Source organism: Bidens hawaiensis, unplaced genomic scaffold (genome assembly GCF_021521415.1).
Source record: "Bidens hawaiensis isolate Kalapana, Puna unplaced genomic scaffold, B.hawaiensis_p1.1 tig00024820_1, whole genome shotgun sequence".
Lineage (NCBI taxonomy): Eukaryota > Viridiplantae > Streptophyta > Magnoliopsida > Asterales > Asteraceae > Bidens > Bidens hawaiensis.
In genome coordinates this window covers 102,123-118,391 of record NW_027493931.1, presented here as the reverse complement: position 1 = coordinate 118,391, position 16,269 = coordinate 102,123, and the positions used below count along the sequence as shown (strand labels likewise).

At 31.8% G+C, this 16,269-nt stretch overlaps 2 protein-coding genes across 2 annotated transcripts; one reads left to right on the top strand and one right to left on the bottom strand.

Moving 5' to 3' along the window:
- Nucleotides 1-2,859: 2,859 nt before the first annotated feature.
- LOC143570068 (uncharacterized) lies at nt 2,860-5,806 on the bottom strand. Its single transcript, XM_077055817.1, has 4 exons — nt 5,437-5,806; nt 4,981-5,234; nt 3,812-3,973; nt 2,860-2,918 (listed from the first exon to the last, which is right to left on the bottom strand). The coding sequence occupies exons 1-3, from the start codon at nt 5,732-5,734 to the stop codon at nt 3,893-3,895; spliced, it is 633 nt and encodes a 210-aa protein (XP_076911932.1). The 5' UTR covers nt 5,735-5,806; the 3' UTR covers nt 2,860-2,918; nt 3,812-3,892.
- A 9,054-nt stretch (nt 5,807-14,860) lies between these two features.
- LOC143570077 (receptor-like protein Cf-9 homolog) lies at nt 14,861-16,003 on the top strand. The gene has a single exon (XM_077055823.1). It carries the CDS (start codon nt 14,861-14,863, stop codon nt 16,001-16,003), a length of 1,143 nt encoding a protein of 380 aa, XP_076911938.1.
- The last annotated feature ends 266 nt before the right edge of the window (nt 16,004-16,269 follow it).

Below are 16,269 nucleotides of genomic sequence, written 5' to 3'. Positions count from 1 at the left end.
CTACTAATAATCTGATTAGAGACCACTCAAGATTACCTAAAAAAAAGTTGCACAAGTTGGTTATGCCACTCTGGTTCCTAATCATGTTCCAAACACATCCACTTAATGCTGATGTGGTTTTGTTTGTTTTATTATAAGAACCTAATTATGGTAGTAGGTATGTATCTCTCATTGGAAGATCTTTATCTCATCCAACCATCCATCAACTGTTTAATAAAAATATGTTTTATAAGCAACTTTATGTTGTAATCCAGATAGACTTGCTTCATAAAGTTTATATCTTTACACAATAGGACCATTATTCCCTTTATGAAAGCCAGTATATGTGCAAGTTTTTGGCTCAACTTTGTCGATAATTTTTTTATTTGTGCGTTTATGTGTCGTGTGGTTTCTTGTTTATATAAACAGCAAAGCAAATCCGATGCTTTTGAGGATTATATTGGTGTTGTTTTTGTCATTGGCTCATTGTGATGTAAGATATCATCTGAGTTGTTTTTTTAAGATATCCATCAAGTTAGATGTTTCCTGTCATGTGCGGATATGCTAAACATATACGATGGCAGACCTGCGTTGGAGAGATGGTGTGCAGCCGTGTAGGCGCACTCTTGAATTTCTTTCTTTAATAGTATATATACGATTTAATACTGACCACCTCACCAATCATGAAATTTTTGAACCGCCCTCATGGAGCATAATTGTATAATTGAGACGATTAATTTGTATAAATCGAGTATATTTTAAAAAGTTAGCTTGGATAATTTAAACCACTTTAAACAATTAATATGGACTTGACCATCTTCCACTCGCACGAATCAATTGTAGATAGCTTCCAAGTCCTCAAATCAACCATTCGGATATTATAAATTGTGAATTTTATTCTTGTTATTATGTCTAATGCAAATGGTAGATAGTCGCTTAAATATTAATTTTATTGTGTATGTTCCTACTTAAAAATATAAAAGATTTTGGGCATACCCGTGTCAATTTTTTTATGACCCCTTCTCATGTTTGTTTTGTTTGTATCTATTCAAAACTTATGCAAAGTTTGAAAATATCTAAATTAAAAATCAATGACCTCACCAAAGATGGAGATTGGAAATGAATGGAAAACAAATCAAACCGAACAATATTCCACTAAACATCAAAACATACCAGAAACAAAACTTCAAAATAAGTATTAATTAAAAAAATAATAATAATAAACATGAGTGCTTTAATATTTACTTTTTTGTCAATTAGTAATTACTATTACTATTATTAGGCACGTATACCTTCTAAATTCTAATTATTGTCTTTTCTAACCAACTTTCAAAGATATTCTACCAATAGTTGGGTAGTTTGGTTGAATAATATACGAAACAACATATCATAGTTTTTAAATAAATATTTTTTACTTTAAAAAGTTAAAACAATTTTAAAACATGAATTGTTGGGTGCAAAGTTATGTCCCATATTGTATTTATATATTATGTAAAGAATTGATGCTCCCTTATAAATTTCTTTTCCCTTTTATGTTGTATAACCGAGTAGGCGAATAAGTCTCGATCTATGAATTTACAGTGGGTCGTTTGATACAACCCATGCATAATTGTGGTTCTCTACTTAAACTTAAAATTGATTTTCTATCAAACGTGTATTATGTTGTGCACACAACAATTTTCTTTAAATATAAAAATTGGTATGATGGATACCAAGGACGATTGGATTTGGCTTTGATGACCCGTGGAGAAAGTATACGGTGGCATCTATGAAAAAAAACCCTTGTTTAGCGTGTACAGTCCAGCAGGCTTCTTTGTTATGTCTTGGAACAATTGGGTGCCAAAAAAAGTCAGCATCTTTGTGTGGAAGGTAAGGAAGGACTGGCTTGTGACAAAAGAGGCGCTATGGTTCTGATCCATAATGGTAAGTTCGGTTGAATGTGGTATGTGTGTGGATGGTCGTAAAACCTCCAGCCATCTTCTCATCCCGTGCCCCTTGACCATGTAGGTTTGGAACACGATTATATGCGGTGTCATAATCCTCCGATTTTTGTCTTTTTAGTTAAAGATATTCTCTTGATTCATACATCAACGCATCTTTGTTTTAAAATAAAAAAAGTTTTGCACAAACACATTTTGACAGCTTTTTGATACATTTGGAAGACAAGAAACGAAAATACTTTTTCCGTATGCTTTACACGGTTACCTAAACGGTGTAGAAGATCAAGTCGTTGACATTTCTTTGGATTAAAAATAGGTAATCTTTTAAGTTTTTATCTTATAAAATTAGTGTAACTTCTCGTTTTAGTTGTGTTGTGTTGTGCCGTGCCCCAGCGTCTTGTAACGCTTGTGCCGTCTAAATAAAAGTTGCCGTTCGGAAAAAAATAATAAAATAAAAATCGGAATGTGTGTTGGTACCCACAACAAGATTGTTGTTTTAATGTTTTAAGGCCTACTCTTGTATCCATCCAGCTATTATTCCATCTTGTTCAGAATCTTTTTGGAAGATGGTTATACAATATTTCTGCCTCTCCGGGCCGGCCGGTCTGCTTTATGCTCTGTCCACAATAATATTCATTCATGTGGGACTTGTAACCATGTTCATTTAAAAAAAATAACCTCCATAGAACATGCTTACAAAACACTTTCTTCTAGATGTTTATAAAGCATATACATCTTGATATAAGATCATACCATGTTATTAATTTTCGTACCGACAAAAATGTGTGTAAACATTTCATTCTCTGATAAAACCAAAAAAAATCTATACATGTTTTTTTTCGTGGGAGACAGATCTCAAACGCGATACTTATCCCCACTTGTATAAGACCGAAACACAACTCATAGTTTACATATGTGATATGTACCCAAACTTATATATTATCTTGGTCATTATCTCTTCATCTTTGGCCATCAAGTTACGGTTCTCCTTCGGTTAACCTGCGTAAAGAACATTACCGAACAAAGATTAGATTCACCGTTCACGTTCTTGATTATGCACCTACCATGTATTATTAAACTAATGCAAGATGAGGTTAGATTACATTAAAAACTAAACCTAACTGAAATCTTGGACAAAAGTGACTATATTCCACGTTGGCATGAACAAGTTGCCAAAGAGCACATGGTGATGACTGAATAGGTTCAATTACAGGACAGATTGATGGAAAAAAGTAGTCTTTTTTAGATACCAAGCAATCTGTCTGGGAAAATGGGTTGGCATGGGCCTTGTTAAATGTTTATTATTTATACACCAATGGCCCACAAAATGGGAAAATTTAAACTATAAAAATCGTGCTTTAATGAGTTGTACATTACAAATTAGCAAATGCAATTTGACAATTGGGAAAAATGACCAAAATGTGCATTTACATGTCGGATTAAACAAAATTTCTGCTTCACCAGTTTTTTTTTTAAATGTTTACTCCAAATTTAGTCGACCTGCTTACTTAATAATCATTACTCGATAAGATCTTCAACCAATAAGCTAAAATTAAAAACCCTCAGCAAAAGTTAAAAAAAAAATCCCCGTCTAAAGACGAAAAAATCTCATCGGAAACAAAAAAAAAATCTTGTAGCAAGACAAAGAGAATCTCGTTGAAACGCTTAAAAATCCCATTGGTTAAACGTTTTTTTCTCAAAAATCTGGGAGTCTCAATGGCGTGACCTGGTTGGTTGAAAATTTTAGTCAGGTAGTGATTATTAAGTATACGGGTCAACTAGATTTAGCGTGGACATTCTAGGAAACCTTAAATGAACAAAATGTTTGTCTTCAAGAGTCAAATGGACATTTTGAACATTTTTCCTAACCTAATTTTTAAAGATTATGTTACCTGAAACTTGGATGTGGAATCTTGGCTGGCCATTGAAAAGATATTGAATATGGGATGTGAATAGTTACTAAGGTTGCATATTTAGTTTTGCAATTTTACTTTCACTCTTTCATCTTGAAGAATCTTTGAGTACCTTGGAAACCCATTCTTGAATGTCGATACCTGAAATAAAAAAAATACATAATCTTGTTAAATAAAGATAACCCTTTATTCCAATTAATAAAAAGATCAAATCTTTAATTATCTTGCTAGAGTTATACCAAAAGGGTTTGGTTGAATCTCAACTTGTACTTCAAAGGAATTTTGTTAAACATAGAGTCCCTTTAGCTTGTTTTAAAGTTATGCCAATCGGCCCAATCGAATATGGATCATATAACGCTTTCGGTTCACTCGGTAGATGTTATTCTAAAGTGGCTTACACTTTAGTTTCCATTACATTTTCTATACATTAATCAATAAATTCGTTTAAACGAATATTATTACGTACAAATTGTGATATTTTGGGAAGACCGAATTCTGCTTCGTATGTCGATGTCAGAAAAACTCCACAATTATAGATATTTCTTGAAGTAAAAGAAAATCAAACCGCGTGTAAAGTGTATTTTTCTCAAAGAGTCAAATCAATTTACTACCCTACAAAATGGACATTCTCTCTTCTAGTAGTTGGCATGTAACATGTCATGGTCCCTCATTAATAAGTTGTACATTAATAATATAACTCTAGCTTGCCAAAAGCCCTATGTAACGCCTTTCAATTAATTTGACTACTTTTGGTTAAATGTAAATATATAATTAACACTTTTAATTAATAAATGTACAAAAATATTAATGTAGCATTTATACAACCACCTAAAATTCTTCTCCACCGTTGAAATAGTCAACAAAGGCAAATCACGAAAAAAACGTTTCACGTCTTTTGTAACGGCCCCACTTTTTCAGTTATGTACAACTTGTGAGAGATGGCTTACAAGTAGCTTATGCATAATGTACAACCTTTTAATCCATAGTGAATTATTTAGGAATTAAATAAAGCATAAATGGACTCAAGGTAGGGTTATTGTAGGTTTAATGGGTAAGAATCTTTATTCAAAAATATATTTTTTTAAAACGGCAACTATATTATAAAAATTATCAGCTAAATAGGACGATACATCAAAACAAATACTTACCGCTTCAACGTTGATTTTGTATACGAGAAGCTTCCGTCGTTCTCTACAACTAGTCCGGTACGCCACTAAGACGTGTCCGACTGCCAACGATATAGAGCATACAAACAAAGCCACTTGCACCGAGGTAAACTCGCGGCCGAACACATACGACGCCTTGATCGATACGAACAACAACGACACCACCGAACTTACTGTCGTAATTCCTAAGTATGGTCCCCTTGATAACCCCGGACCATCACATAGTCCGTATACACCTACGTTAACATAAATTGTCAAATCGTTAATTAATTAGAGAAATATTTATTTTATACGATAAAAAGGTATAAAGTAAAAACCCTTTCAGGTGAGCTAGCCTGGTAGGGTCACATGGCCGGGAGGTCCCATGTTTAAACATGAAGCCTCCTGGCTGCATCCAGGCTAATCACTTAGACCGGGTTTTTTAAATTGATTACTCACAAAGAATGATGGCTGATCGGATAATGGAAATTATCGGGATATCGATCAGCGAATACCGAAAATCGTAGTTGATCAAATGAGAATTAAGGGGTTGAATAAACGAAAACGCCTTTGGGGAGTCGGATAAAGGCGGTGAGAGCGAAGCGGACAACAGAGCTGTGGGAAGCAAAGCGTCTGCGACTGCGAACAATATCGGGGCCGAAAAGAACATGAAGGAAATGATCATAGTTACTAAAAAGAACAAGGTTTTGAATCCTCGTAAAGCCTTCTTACTTCTTTCATCTTTCAAAAACCCCATGATGTTTTTGAAGGTATGCAAGTAATAATAATAATAATAATAATGATGATGTTGGTGATGATAATAATATTAGAGACAAGAGAAGAAGCAAGAACAAATGTTTGAGTTGGGAAATAAAGGGGGTCACATAGGGGAGAAGAGAGGGGCACTTTCTCTCTCAATCAATTTTTTTTTTTTTTATATTGTTTGTAAACCGTATGAAATGTGTGTGGGGTCGGGTGGGTTGTGTTAAAAGAGGCATGAGATAAACGGAAATTACCTGATTAAGGGTCTTAAGTGTTATTTATATGCATTATTTGGTTTTCTAGATACAATGATTTGTCAACTGTGTAAATATGTTATTGAGTTACAAGATTTTTAAGTTTTATAATATTGCTTGTAAAACAAGGTTAAGCGCTAAGAATATGAGAACAAATTATATATGGAGAAATAGATGTTTGTATTAATGAAATTTTTATTAATTTGGTATATATAGAAGAAAATATGTTAATCTATTTTAATTGTTGATAAGTTAGTTCGATAATATTAATATTTATTACATGTATAGAAGAACAAATGATTTGGTGAAATTTATGTTATGTAATAGAAAATAGAGTGCATAAATTAAAGAGAAAATTTAATCTATTTTAGTTATTAATAAGCATAGTAATGTCAATACCAATGTTTATGACAAATAGTGTGATATAAAACTTTATAAATAATGATTAATGGTTTTCATTACTTCACTATTATTTGTTAATTCTTTATCGTCATCAGATTTTGTTTGGATGTTGATCATCTTCCTTCATTCTTTAGTCATTTTTGTTCTGGACTTCTGGTATAGGAAGGCATAGTAGACACATACTGATTAATTAATTTTTACTTTTATCTAGAAGTGATTATTATATCAATCATGAAAATAAACTTAATTTTTTACCACAAATGTAGAACTTAATAATGTTTCTATATCATTTACCTTTTATTATAATGTTTTTTATCTAACATAATGGGTTAGGTTCAAATAAAAAGTTTGATTTTCCTAAGAAGGCTAGGAAGGAGGGTATTTTTGTCTTAACACTTTATATCAAAACTCACTTACATTCATTTCAAAAACACGTCGAAGTTATTTTAGACATACTACAACTTGATTCTGTTGTTTTTCATGCCCGTATACCTACTAAATTTATGTCGAATCGCTGCCGCAACGTCCGTTTTTAAATTTGTTTTAAATACGTTAGTTTGAGGAATTACTTTTTGGTATAATTTTGGTACCGTAAAGAGCGCACCCGATACCAACCAAATTCACGCCAACTTACAAAAACAACGCTCAGATTTTACCAACACGTAATATACCCGACGTGTTCCTAGTTATTTTATAAACCGCACACCTTTATTCTAAACCTCACTCTTTATCTTTTACATTTAAATAAACATTACAATTTAATAGTAACCAAAATCCTACTTACTAATTCGTCCTCTTTCATACATTATCAAAATTTTCAAAAATATCTGCAAATAAACTTTGAAACCAAATAAAGAATTTTATCCAATGACGCCATTATATAAAATATAAATATCATGCACCCATCACTTTCTTTGAAATTAAGATCTTTTTTTTAGTGGCTAGAAACATTTGTAGGTGAATGCTTGCATGATGTATCGAGACCGGTCAAGGGTCAACAAAACAAACTTCAATACTTTTCAAATAATATGAATTATGATGGTTATATTTTTGTACGTTTTGTATAGGAATAGCAACACGTCTTCATGGTTGATTAGATAACAATCAACGTTCTTGAATATTCTAGAGATGTCTCACTAATTTTGGTTAAATTGTTGGTTGGTTATGTATTTAAAATATTGAGTGGTGTTACTTTTAAGAATATAATTTTAGATATATGAGACAAAATAGTCATAAATATTTTTGCTTCTAATTTTTTTAAGTGATTTGAAATCAATCAAAGAATTAAAATTTGTCAAAAAAGAAACAAATATTAATATAAAAAGTAATACTGTCAAATTAATTTAAATGTATTATTTTATGTGGAATATTAATATTTGGTTTGTTAGCTAACGTTGGAGGCGGCAGCGGCAACGACGGCAATGGTGGACAATTGGAGTTTTAGCGAATTTTGCAAACAAATTATACTACAAATGGAATATCACTGAATTAGACATTACCTTATTATTTATTAATAGTTTTAAATAAAGCATTCTTATTGAAAGAAACGAGTGTTAGTATGAACTTAATAATGAAAATGACGATAAATAGAAAAAGTAAGACATGCGTGATTTGAAACAGACATACACGGTTAAACCAACAATGTTGATCTAGTATAGATGAAATCGAAGATTTAAATGATTGTTTCGGGTGAATGACATTCTATAGAAATAAAAAAGAACCAAATTCGAATTAGTGAATATATATATACATGTATGCATATGCATCCTGTAATGTACAAAACTTGAAAGGCAAAAAAGTCAAACTAACTACGAAAAGTCAGGTAACTGAGACTTGGGATATGTGGTCAAACATCCAATACACTGAAGACATGTATGTCTCAAAACAAAACATAACATAAAATGAGCATTGGATGTTTGAGCTTATTATTAAAATAAGAAGTCAAATGCTAAAATGTATACAAGTTATAGATAGAAAAATCAAAGTCACATGCTCCCAAATGTCGAAGATTAAAACCATTGTTTCTAGATGATATTATATAACCATACTTTACACGGCTTTATTCTTTCATAGACATGTGAACATGAAATACAAAGCTTAAAATAAGGTAAGAAAATGACACTAAAAAGATAAATCTTGTTTTGAATTTATCAACTTAGAAAAAATAAAAGTATTTGAGCTTTATATTGTATTCACACTAATAAGTAGACGCTATAGAGATTGCAAAATGTGAGTCTGTCGTTATTAACAGCTAATGATAACCAAAAAGAACTTAACAGACTCTTAAGACTGACAAAACTAATATTTTAACCCTAGGGTAAACGCTCACAATGACGTGATCACGTGAAGTTTGAAACAAATATGATTAATCTGTGTGGAAGCCAATCACTTGGTCACGAGGTCAACAAGCTGATCAACTGTAGAAATACACTGAAGTCATATAGGTTATGCTAAAACCATTCCACAAATATAATGTAGACTTAATTCAAGATAATTTATATGTAGATAAAACATTGTATTATGAGTTAAATATGTAGTTCTACTGTTGTCAAATCAAAAGGTATGATGAGTGATGACAAAGGAATAATGAAGGCCTTTAAAAATATGAGTTAATTACTTATAACCATGAATAGGGAGATTTAGTGCCGAAAAACATATAGCATCTAATGGTAAAATGACAATGATAATGACAATCCATTCATATAGTCAACATCAACATAAACTAGAGCAAGATCACATGAACATTAGATAATTAAGCTGTTGGAGAGGTGCTTGAAGGTACCACATAAACATTGACAACTATCCGATGTATATATGCGGTTTTCGACATTCTCTACTTAAGAAAAAAAATCTTTATATTGAACGGGTACTATATTTTAGTAGAGTAACCGTCTAATTTTAAACACAAGTAATTCTTTTTCTTTATTGAAACCGTAACTGTTTTCATTGCACGCTTTAGGTCCACTTTCATAATACAAATTTAAAATATTTTGAAAGTCTATAATTTCTAGTCTACTGTTTCTTGTACATTTGTTAATTAATTTACATTAAACAAACAAAACAATAAGTAAAAAGTCATCCTCTTAACAAATCATGAAAATTAATTCCCGTTTAATTAATTAATATGAACATATATCCTGGGCCTTTATCATGAGATGAAATGATTGATAAAATGAAAATATATTGAAATAGAAAACAGAAAAAGAGAAACACAGATTACACACATAAAGGATGACGTCGACATGTTTTCTAGATAATAAAGTGGGCCCACAACAATCTTTATCTATTGACCCATGGGTCTACGTATATCATACCCGGATTCGTCCAAATGACTCACCCTTTTTGGAGGTTCAAAAGCCTTAGGATAATTTCTTTTAATATATGGGACATTGCGTATTTGCTTACACATATCATATTGTGCGTTTTAAATTTTAATATATGACTTTTAATATAGTTTTATAATTTGTAAAAACTATTTTTCTTTGTCACCTATAATTAGAAATAGAAGAGGTATTTAGTTCAAGTCTCACTCGTTATAAAATAAAAGGAGGTTTCAGGCTGGACTAGGGAATTTTGGCACCTATGGTCGGTTTCCTCCTAGGCGTGGAATGAAGATGATCGGGAGGGCCAGTAACATAATAATAATAATAATAATAATAATAATAATAATAAAATTATATAATCTAAAAATGGTAATGGCATAAAATTATGATAAAACTTATATAAATGTCTTGTTTATAACAATATTTAAAACTTATCTATACTATTTAATAAATAAAGGATTATTTGTGCTACATGTCCTTAGTTTAGCCTATTCTTCCTCTTCAAATCCCGCCTACAACAAACTCCCCTCCCAATGACGGTCTGATCCCTTACTCTGGATATGATTTTATAATCAAACAATTAGATTCACCATAATTTTTGCGAAACCCTAAATCAATTTTGCCCCTTTGGTATTGTTTTAGAATCATCGCGCCAACTCCCCAAACTCCAAAATTAATCAGAATCTAAATCAATTGTGCGTTGGCTATTTAATGTTGCTGACTATTAACCGGCAACCAAATCTTTCCAAACTCCTCGCCAAATTCTATGACTTTTCAAACGAAATCAAAGCCTAAGTGGTCTCTGTCTGTTAATTGTTTTGTGGTAGGAGTAAAACATATATATTGTAAGTTTAAATAAATAGGTAGTGTTTTGTCCATGTATTTTTTCAATAACATATATATTGTAATTTTTGGGTTAGTGCTATATATTCAACTTCTGGCTAATAGTTATTGTTCATTTACAATTTTTTTTCTTGAAGTTGATTATGCCCAATCAACTTGATGAAGCAATCGGTAATCAAAACAAGTTGTTTCCTCACACCATTCAGGTAAGTTGCCGAATTTTTTTAGTAATCATGTATTTTGAAGTAATGTTTTATATACTTTTGTTTCTTGACATTAAATATTGATGCTCAACTTCATGATAAGCCACATCCAAACACCCAAAAAACATGATTTACAACTCTTCACAAACTACAAGTTGTTGGCAGTTAAAGATTAGTCAAACAAATATCATAAGTTTAAAAATCTTTCACTTAATTAAAATAGAGTTCTACATTGAACCATAGCTCATTATTATATAAATTTTGCTCTGGTGTGACAAGAACACATATATCAGCAAAAAATAGTATTCTTTTGACTTTTGAAAGTTGATGTTTTATAAGAACAATCGTATTAAAATGCCAAAAACTTCATTGAAATTTTATATTTAGTTAAAAGTTAATATATGACTTTTATTGTCAAGTAAACCAATTTCCAAATACAAAACTGATACAGATTTTCTTACCATCTATACAAATTGATAAAAATAATTCAATCACTTCATTTGTATACCTTAAAAGTACCAAAAACTGAATTAGTCCCCTTAGTGTTTACCACAAAACCAACCCCAATCATGAATCTTTTCTGCCGTTAATGCGGTTTACTAATTCCCTTGTCTTCACAAATTTTTATTAAAAAGAAAAAAACACACTAAAAGTGGCTGAAACTATCATGATTGACTTCAATAATTTGTAAATGTGTACTATCTATTTCAATTTTAAATTTTAACCATTTATGTTAACCGCATATTTTTTTGACATTTTAATCTAATTAATGAGATTTTTTTTATATTACATGTAATCCTTTTATAATAAATTGATTGATTCATACTCAAAATAATTATTCTGTTTCCAAAATGTCAATTAATTCATTAAATGTTTAGACGAGTTTTTGTTTAGCTAATTTCATGAATATATCTTATTTCTAGAACATTTTGTCTTCAAATAGTGCTCTAATGTTGTTGAGCATGACACCTCTATTAACAAATCAATAGTTTGATTTTTTATCTTTTATGTTGTTAAACAAAAACTGACTATGATATAAATTTTTCAGAGTGGATTAGCATATCTTTCTTTAAGTATTGCACCATGTAATGAGTTAGCTTCAGATACTGGTCCTAATGAACATTCTTCAACCCTTTTATGGTTATTGTTACTTCTCATGAACTAACTTATATATTTTATATGATGATATGCTATCTTTTCACTTGGATTATTTTTTTCTTTAGACCACGCAGAAGCTTTCGCTTCTAAATCTGTTTGCTCAAGTGATTCCTCTAATGTCATAACAAGGTTTACGTAAAAAGTTGGTGATATGAGCTTACTCCTTAAGAATAAGCTTACTTAATGCTTATTGTACCTAAGTTATGTGACATATTTGAAAAATGCATAGTTCATGTTCTTTTACTCAAAACTTTGTTCTTTTACTCAAAACTTTAAGAAATTTATTAATAAAAGAAAGTGATTTTTTTTCTTTCTTTTTACCTTTCGGCAATAATTTATTCATAATTAGATGTTTTAGTTTTTATTTCATGAATACTTTTAGTTTTCTTCTCTTCAGCAATAAACAAATGAATTTATCTTGATGATCTTAAAGGGTCAGAGTGGGTTGGGTTGACCCACCAAAATTTTTGTTTTTCATTTGACTTTATATGAGTCAAAGGAGTACAAGGTCGTTCTTCTTAATGTACTTTTCTACTTAATAATAAATCATATAATTTACCACCATGATGAATGAATGTTTCATCATATAAACACCGGATAACAAGGTAAACAAGTCACAAGTGCAAAACTTTTACCTACTTTACCCATTATTTTTTCTCTAACTGAAATTGGTGGCCTCTATGCTAAAACGGATGTCATGTTGCTGCTATCAATAAAATTAGAAGGTTCCTTTTGTATAGGAAGCGATTGTGTATGTAATGAATTATACAACTAAACTTAGTGCTTTGTCATATGGCTTATACCACGTCTATTAATATATTTTTTAGTGACATTATGTTAGTTATTAAAAAAAATATATTATTTAACTTTGATATTTCGAATATATTGAACTTATAAATTTAACTTTGTTAAACCCGTGTTGTACACGGGTACCTAACCTAGTTTTTTAATATAACAAACTTTTGATTTGTTATTATGTGGTGTGGATGTAATGTTATAACTCGTAATCGGGAATACGTTTTAACTTATGAGTTTCTTTATGATGCTACAACGGCATATGTTATCATGTTCATGTCATCATATTTGTGTTAAGCAACTATTCCAGCTTTGATTGGGTGGTATAGACTTCTACCTTTTGAAGAGAAAACTATGATTCAAATCATATTATTGGAGTAGATTACCCTCTTGGTGTAGTTTAGAAATAGAAAGTAAAGTGTGAGTCGTCATTAAAAAGATAAAAGGGATAAGTCTGGGCTATGCCTAGAGGTGCTCATTCCATTTGGATAATGATACTGATGGATAAAGAGATTGATTTTATGTTTATTAATATCTGTCATTCAATGAGTTTTTTGGGTGAATATTTTGGTTAAATTTTTAATTTTATTATTTTGAGAAATCAAGATTGGAGCAAGATAAAACTAGTTTACAGGAAAAAAAAACATTTCAACATAAGATATCGACAGTGCTTATGTTTCTATAATGTGATGGGTATCTAGTTCTATTTCTATAAGGTGATGGGCTTCCACCTAGTTTTAGACTTTTAGCTACATGTGTTGGGCCTATAATTTTCATATTTGAAACGGGCTCTTCTCCTCTTGTTTTTGAGCCTGAGATATTGGTAGCTTGGCCCAATATCATTTTCCTAATGGTTAAAATTGAACTATTGCTCAATCAAAACCGAAACGAATCATGTAACCATCTGGGTAAAAACGGTTTGAACACAATCCAATCCGTTAGTACAAAATTGGTTTGGTATATCATCAGATCTGGCTCTATCCGGTATGGTTTTCATTATAAATCTGTTTCTAAACTAGACCTGGTTTGAGTCCAACATGTTTTAATTTGATTGTAAATAGTCTTCAAACCGGTTCGGTTGACCCAAAGACCAGTTTTGTGCACCACTAGAATGAACATCATCTTAAGTACATAAAAACTTCACCAACGAATAATATTTTCTGATTATTTCACTAAAATATTACAAGTGCTTTGTTATTTTAACGTCACTAAACTTTAGTTAGGTGTTTTAATCTTGTGAACTTTTATTTTGAATGTTTTAACCCTCTTTAAAATAAAAATAAATACAATATATACAAATCATTGTTATTATTTAGTGATAACTTCTTTTGAAAAAAGATATTAACTTCGAGCAGAAGGTAATAATGAAAATTAACAAAAATCTCTCTGGTCCACTTCCCAATGTTAACACAAGCACTAACTCCCCTCTCACGTTTTTAGATCTATCACGGACAAACATATCAGGAGAGATACCCATCTCAATTGGCAATCTCACATCTTTAACCGAATTGGATCTGTCATACACAAGCTTATCAGGAGAGATACCCATCTCAATTGGCAATCTCAAATCTTTAACCGAATTGTATCTGTCATACACAAGCTTATCAGGAGAGATACCCATCTCAATTGGCAATCTCAAATCTTTAACTTACTTGGATCTGTCATACACAAGCTTATCAGGAGAGATACCCATCTCAATTGGCAATCTTAAATCTTTAACTTACTTGGATCTGTCATACACAAGCTTATCAGGAGAGAACCCATCTCAATTGGCAATCTCAAATCTTTAACTCGCTTAGATCTGTCATACACAAGCTTATCAGGAGAGATACCCATCTTAATTGGCAATCTTAAATCTTTAGCTTACTTGGATCTGTCATACACAAGCTTATCAGGAGAGATACCCATCTCAATTGGCAATCTCAAATCTTTAACTTACTTGGATCTGTCATACACAAGCTTATAAGGTGAATGGGAGTTGGATACATTGTTATCAAGCCTCACAAACCTTGATGCTCTCATTCTGTCATTTAGTGGTATATCTGTTACCACCAATAATGCTAATCATTATGTCAATCCTAATTTTTGGTCCTTAAGTTTGGCCTCTTGCAATCTAAAGGTGTTTCCAGCATCCATTCGATCCATGACAGCTCTTTATTACTTAGATCTGTCAAGAAATGATATACATGGGCACATTCCTGATTGGGTAGGGGAGATAGGAGGAAATGGGTTGGAACTTTTTGATCTTTCAAATAACTCGATAACGGGCACCATTCCAAATGTATACAAGGATTGGGGCCAATTACAAGGGTTTCTTTTGAATGGAAATGAGTTAGAAGGAAAGGTGCCAACTTCTTTAAACAAATGTAAACAATTGAGTGTAATTGATTTGGGAAACAACCACTTAAATGACACATTCCCGGGTTGGTTAGGAGATCTTCCCAATTTACAGGTTCCTGTCCTCAGATCAAACAATTTTCATGGTGGCATTGTACCCTCTTCCTTTGTTAATTTCCCATTTCCAAGTCTGCGAGTTCTTGACTTATCTCATAATGGGTTTGTAGGCAAACTCCCTACAAAATATTTTCAAAATTTCAAGGCGATGAAGAATGTGGTAAAAAAGAACACACGACCATACTATTTATACATAGGTGGCAAGTATTACTCTATCACTTGTGCGGTGAAAGGAGTGGATCAAATTTTCACGCGACTTTTCGTTGAGTACACTATTGTCGATCTATCAAACAATAAATTTGAAGGGGAGATTCCAAACATCATTGGTAATCTAAACTCTTTGAAAGCGCTCAACCTGTCCCATAACAGCCTAACGGGCCGAATCCCACAGGCTCTTGGAAATATTTCAGAAATTGAATCGTTAGACTTGTCATGGAATCAACTCACAGGAGAGATCCCACAAAGCCTTGCTGATGTGACCTCTCTTGAGTTCTTAAATCTGTCCCAAAACCATCTCATGGGCCACATTCCGCAAGGAAAACAGTTCAACACATTTGAAGGGAATTCGTTTGGAGGGAATCCAAAACTCTGTGGGTTTCCATTGCCCAAAAATTGCAGTGAGCGTCTGCACGAACCACAACTTGAAGGTGATGGAGATGAAGATGAGAGTGGATTTGCATGGAAAGTGGTGATGATGGGATACATATGTGGAATCTTACTTGGGTTCGTGTTGGGATATCTAATGCTATCAACCGGAAGATCGAAATGGGTCAATGCAATTGTTGATGAAGCAAACTATGTGATCATGAAGAGGCAAAATAAGAGAAGATGATAAAATTAGTTCATGAATGGTATGTATTTCATATGTTTTTCTATTCTCCAAAACTGTTCAGAACTCGTAACTTTGTTTTCTTTCATTTTTTTTTAAATATGATGCAGGTAAAGAAGTTTAGGGTGCATCTGGACCCTTTTGAATCAGGCAGTTGTAGGGAACTTTCTTATCAAATTATGCTATATTTTAAGTATTTGTTTTAATTTTGTATTACAATGTACCCGGGCTATTCGGTAGGTTTGCATCGATGTATATAGGTATGTACG

Excerpts from the sequence above, each read along its gene's own strand:
- LOC143570068 (XM_077055817.1), bottom strand. The coding sequence starts at position 5,734 with ATGGGGTTTTTGAAAGATGAAAGAAGTAAGAAGGCTTTACGAGGATTC. Across the intron at positions 5,235-5,436 it reads CCGATCAGCCATCATTCTTT|GTGTATACGGACTATGTGAT; the intron begins GTGAGTAATCAA and ends ATGTTAACGTAG. Across the intron at positions 3,974-4,980 it reads ACAAAATCAACGTTGAAGCG|GTATCGACATTCAAGAATGG; the intron begins GTAAGTATTTGT and ends TTTTTATTTCAG.
- LOC143570077 (XM_077055823.1), top strand. The coding sequence starts at position 14,861 with ATGACAGCTCTTTATTACTTAGATCTGTCAAGAAATGATATACATGGG.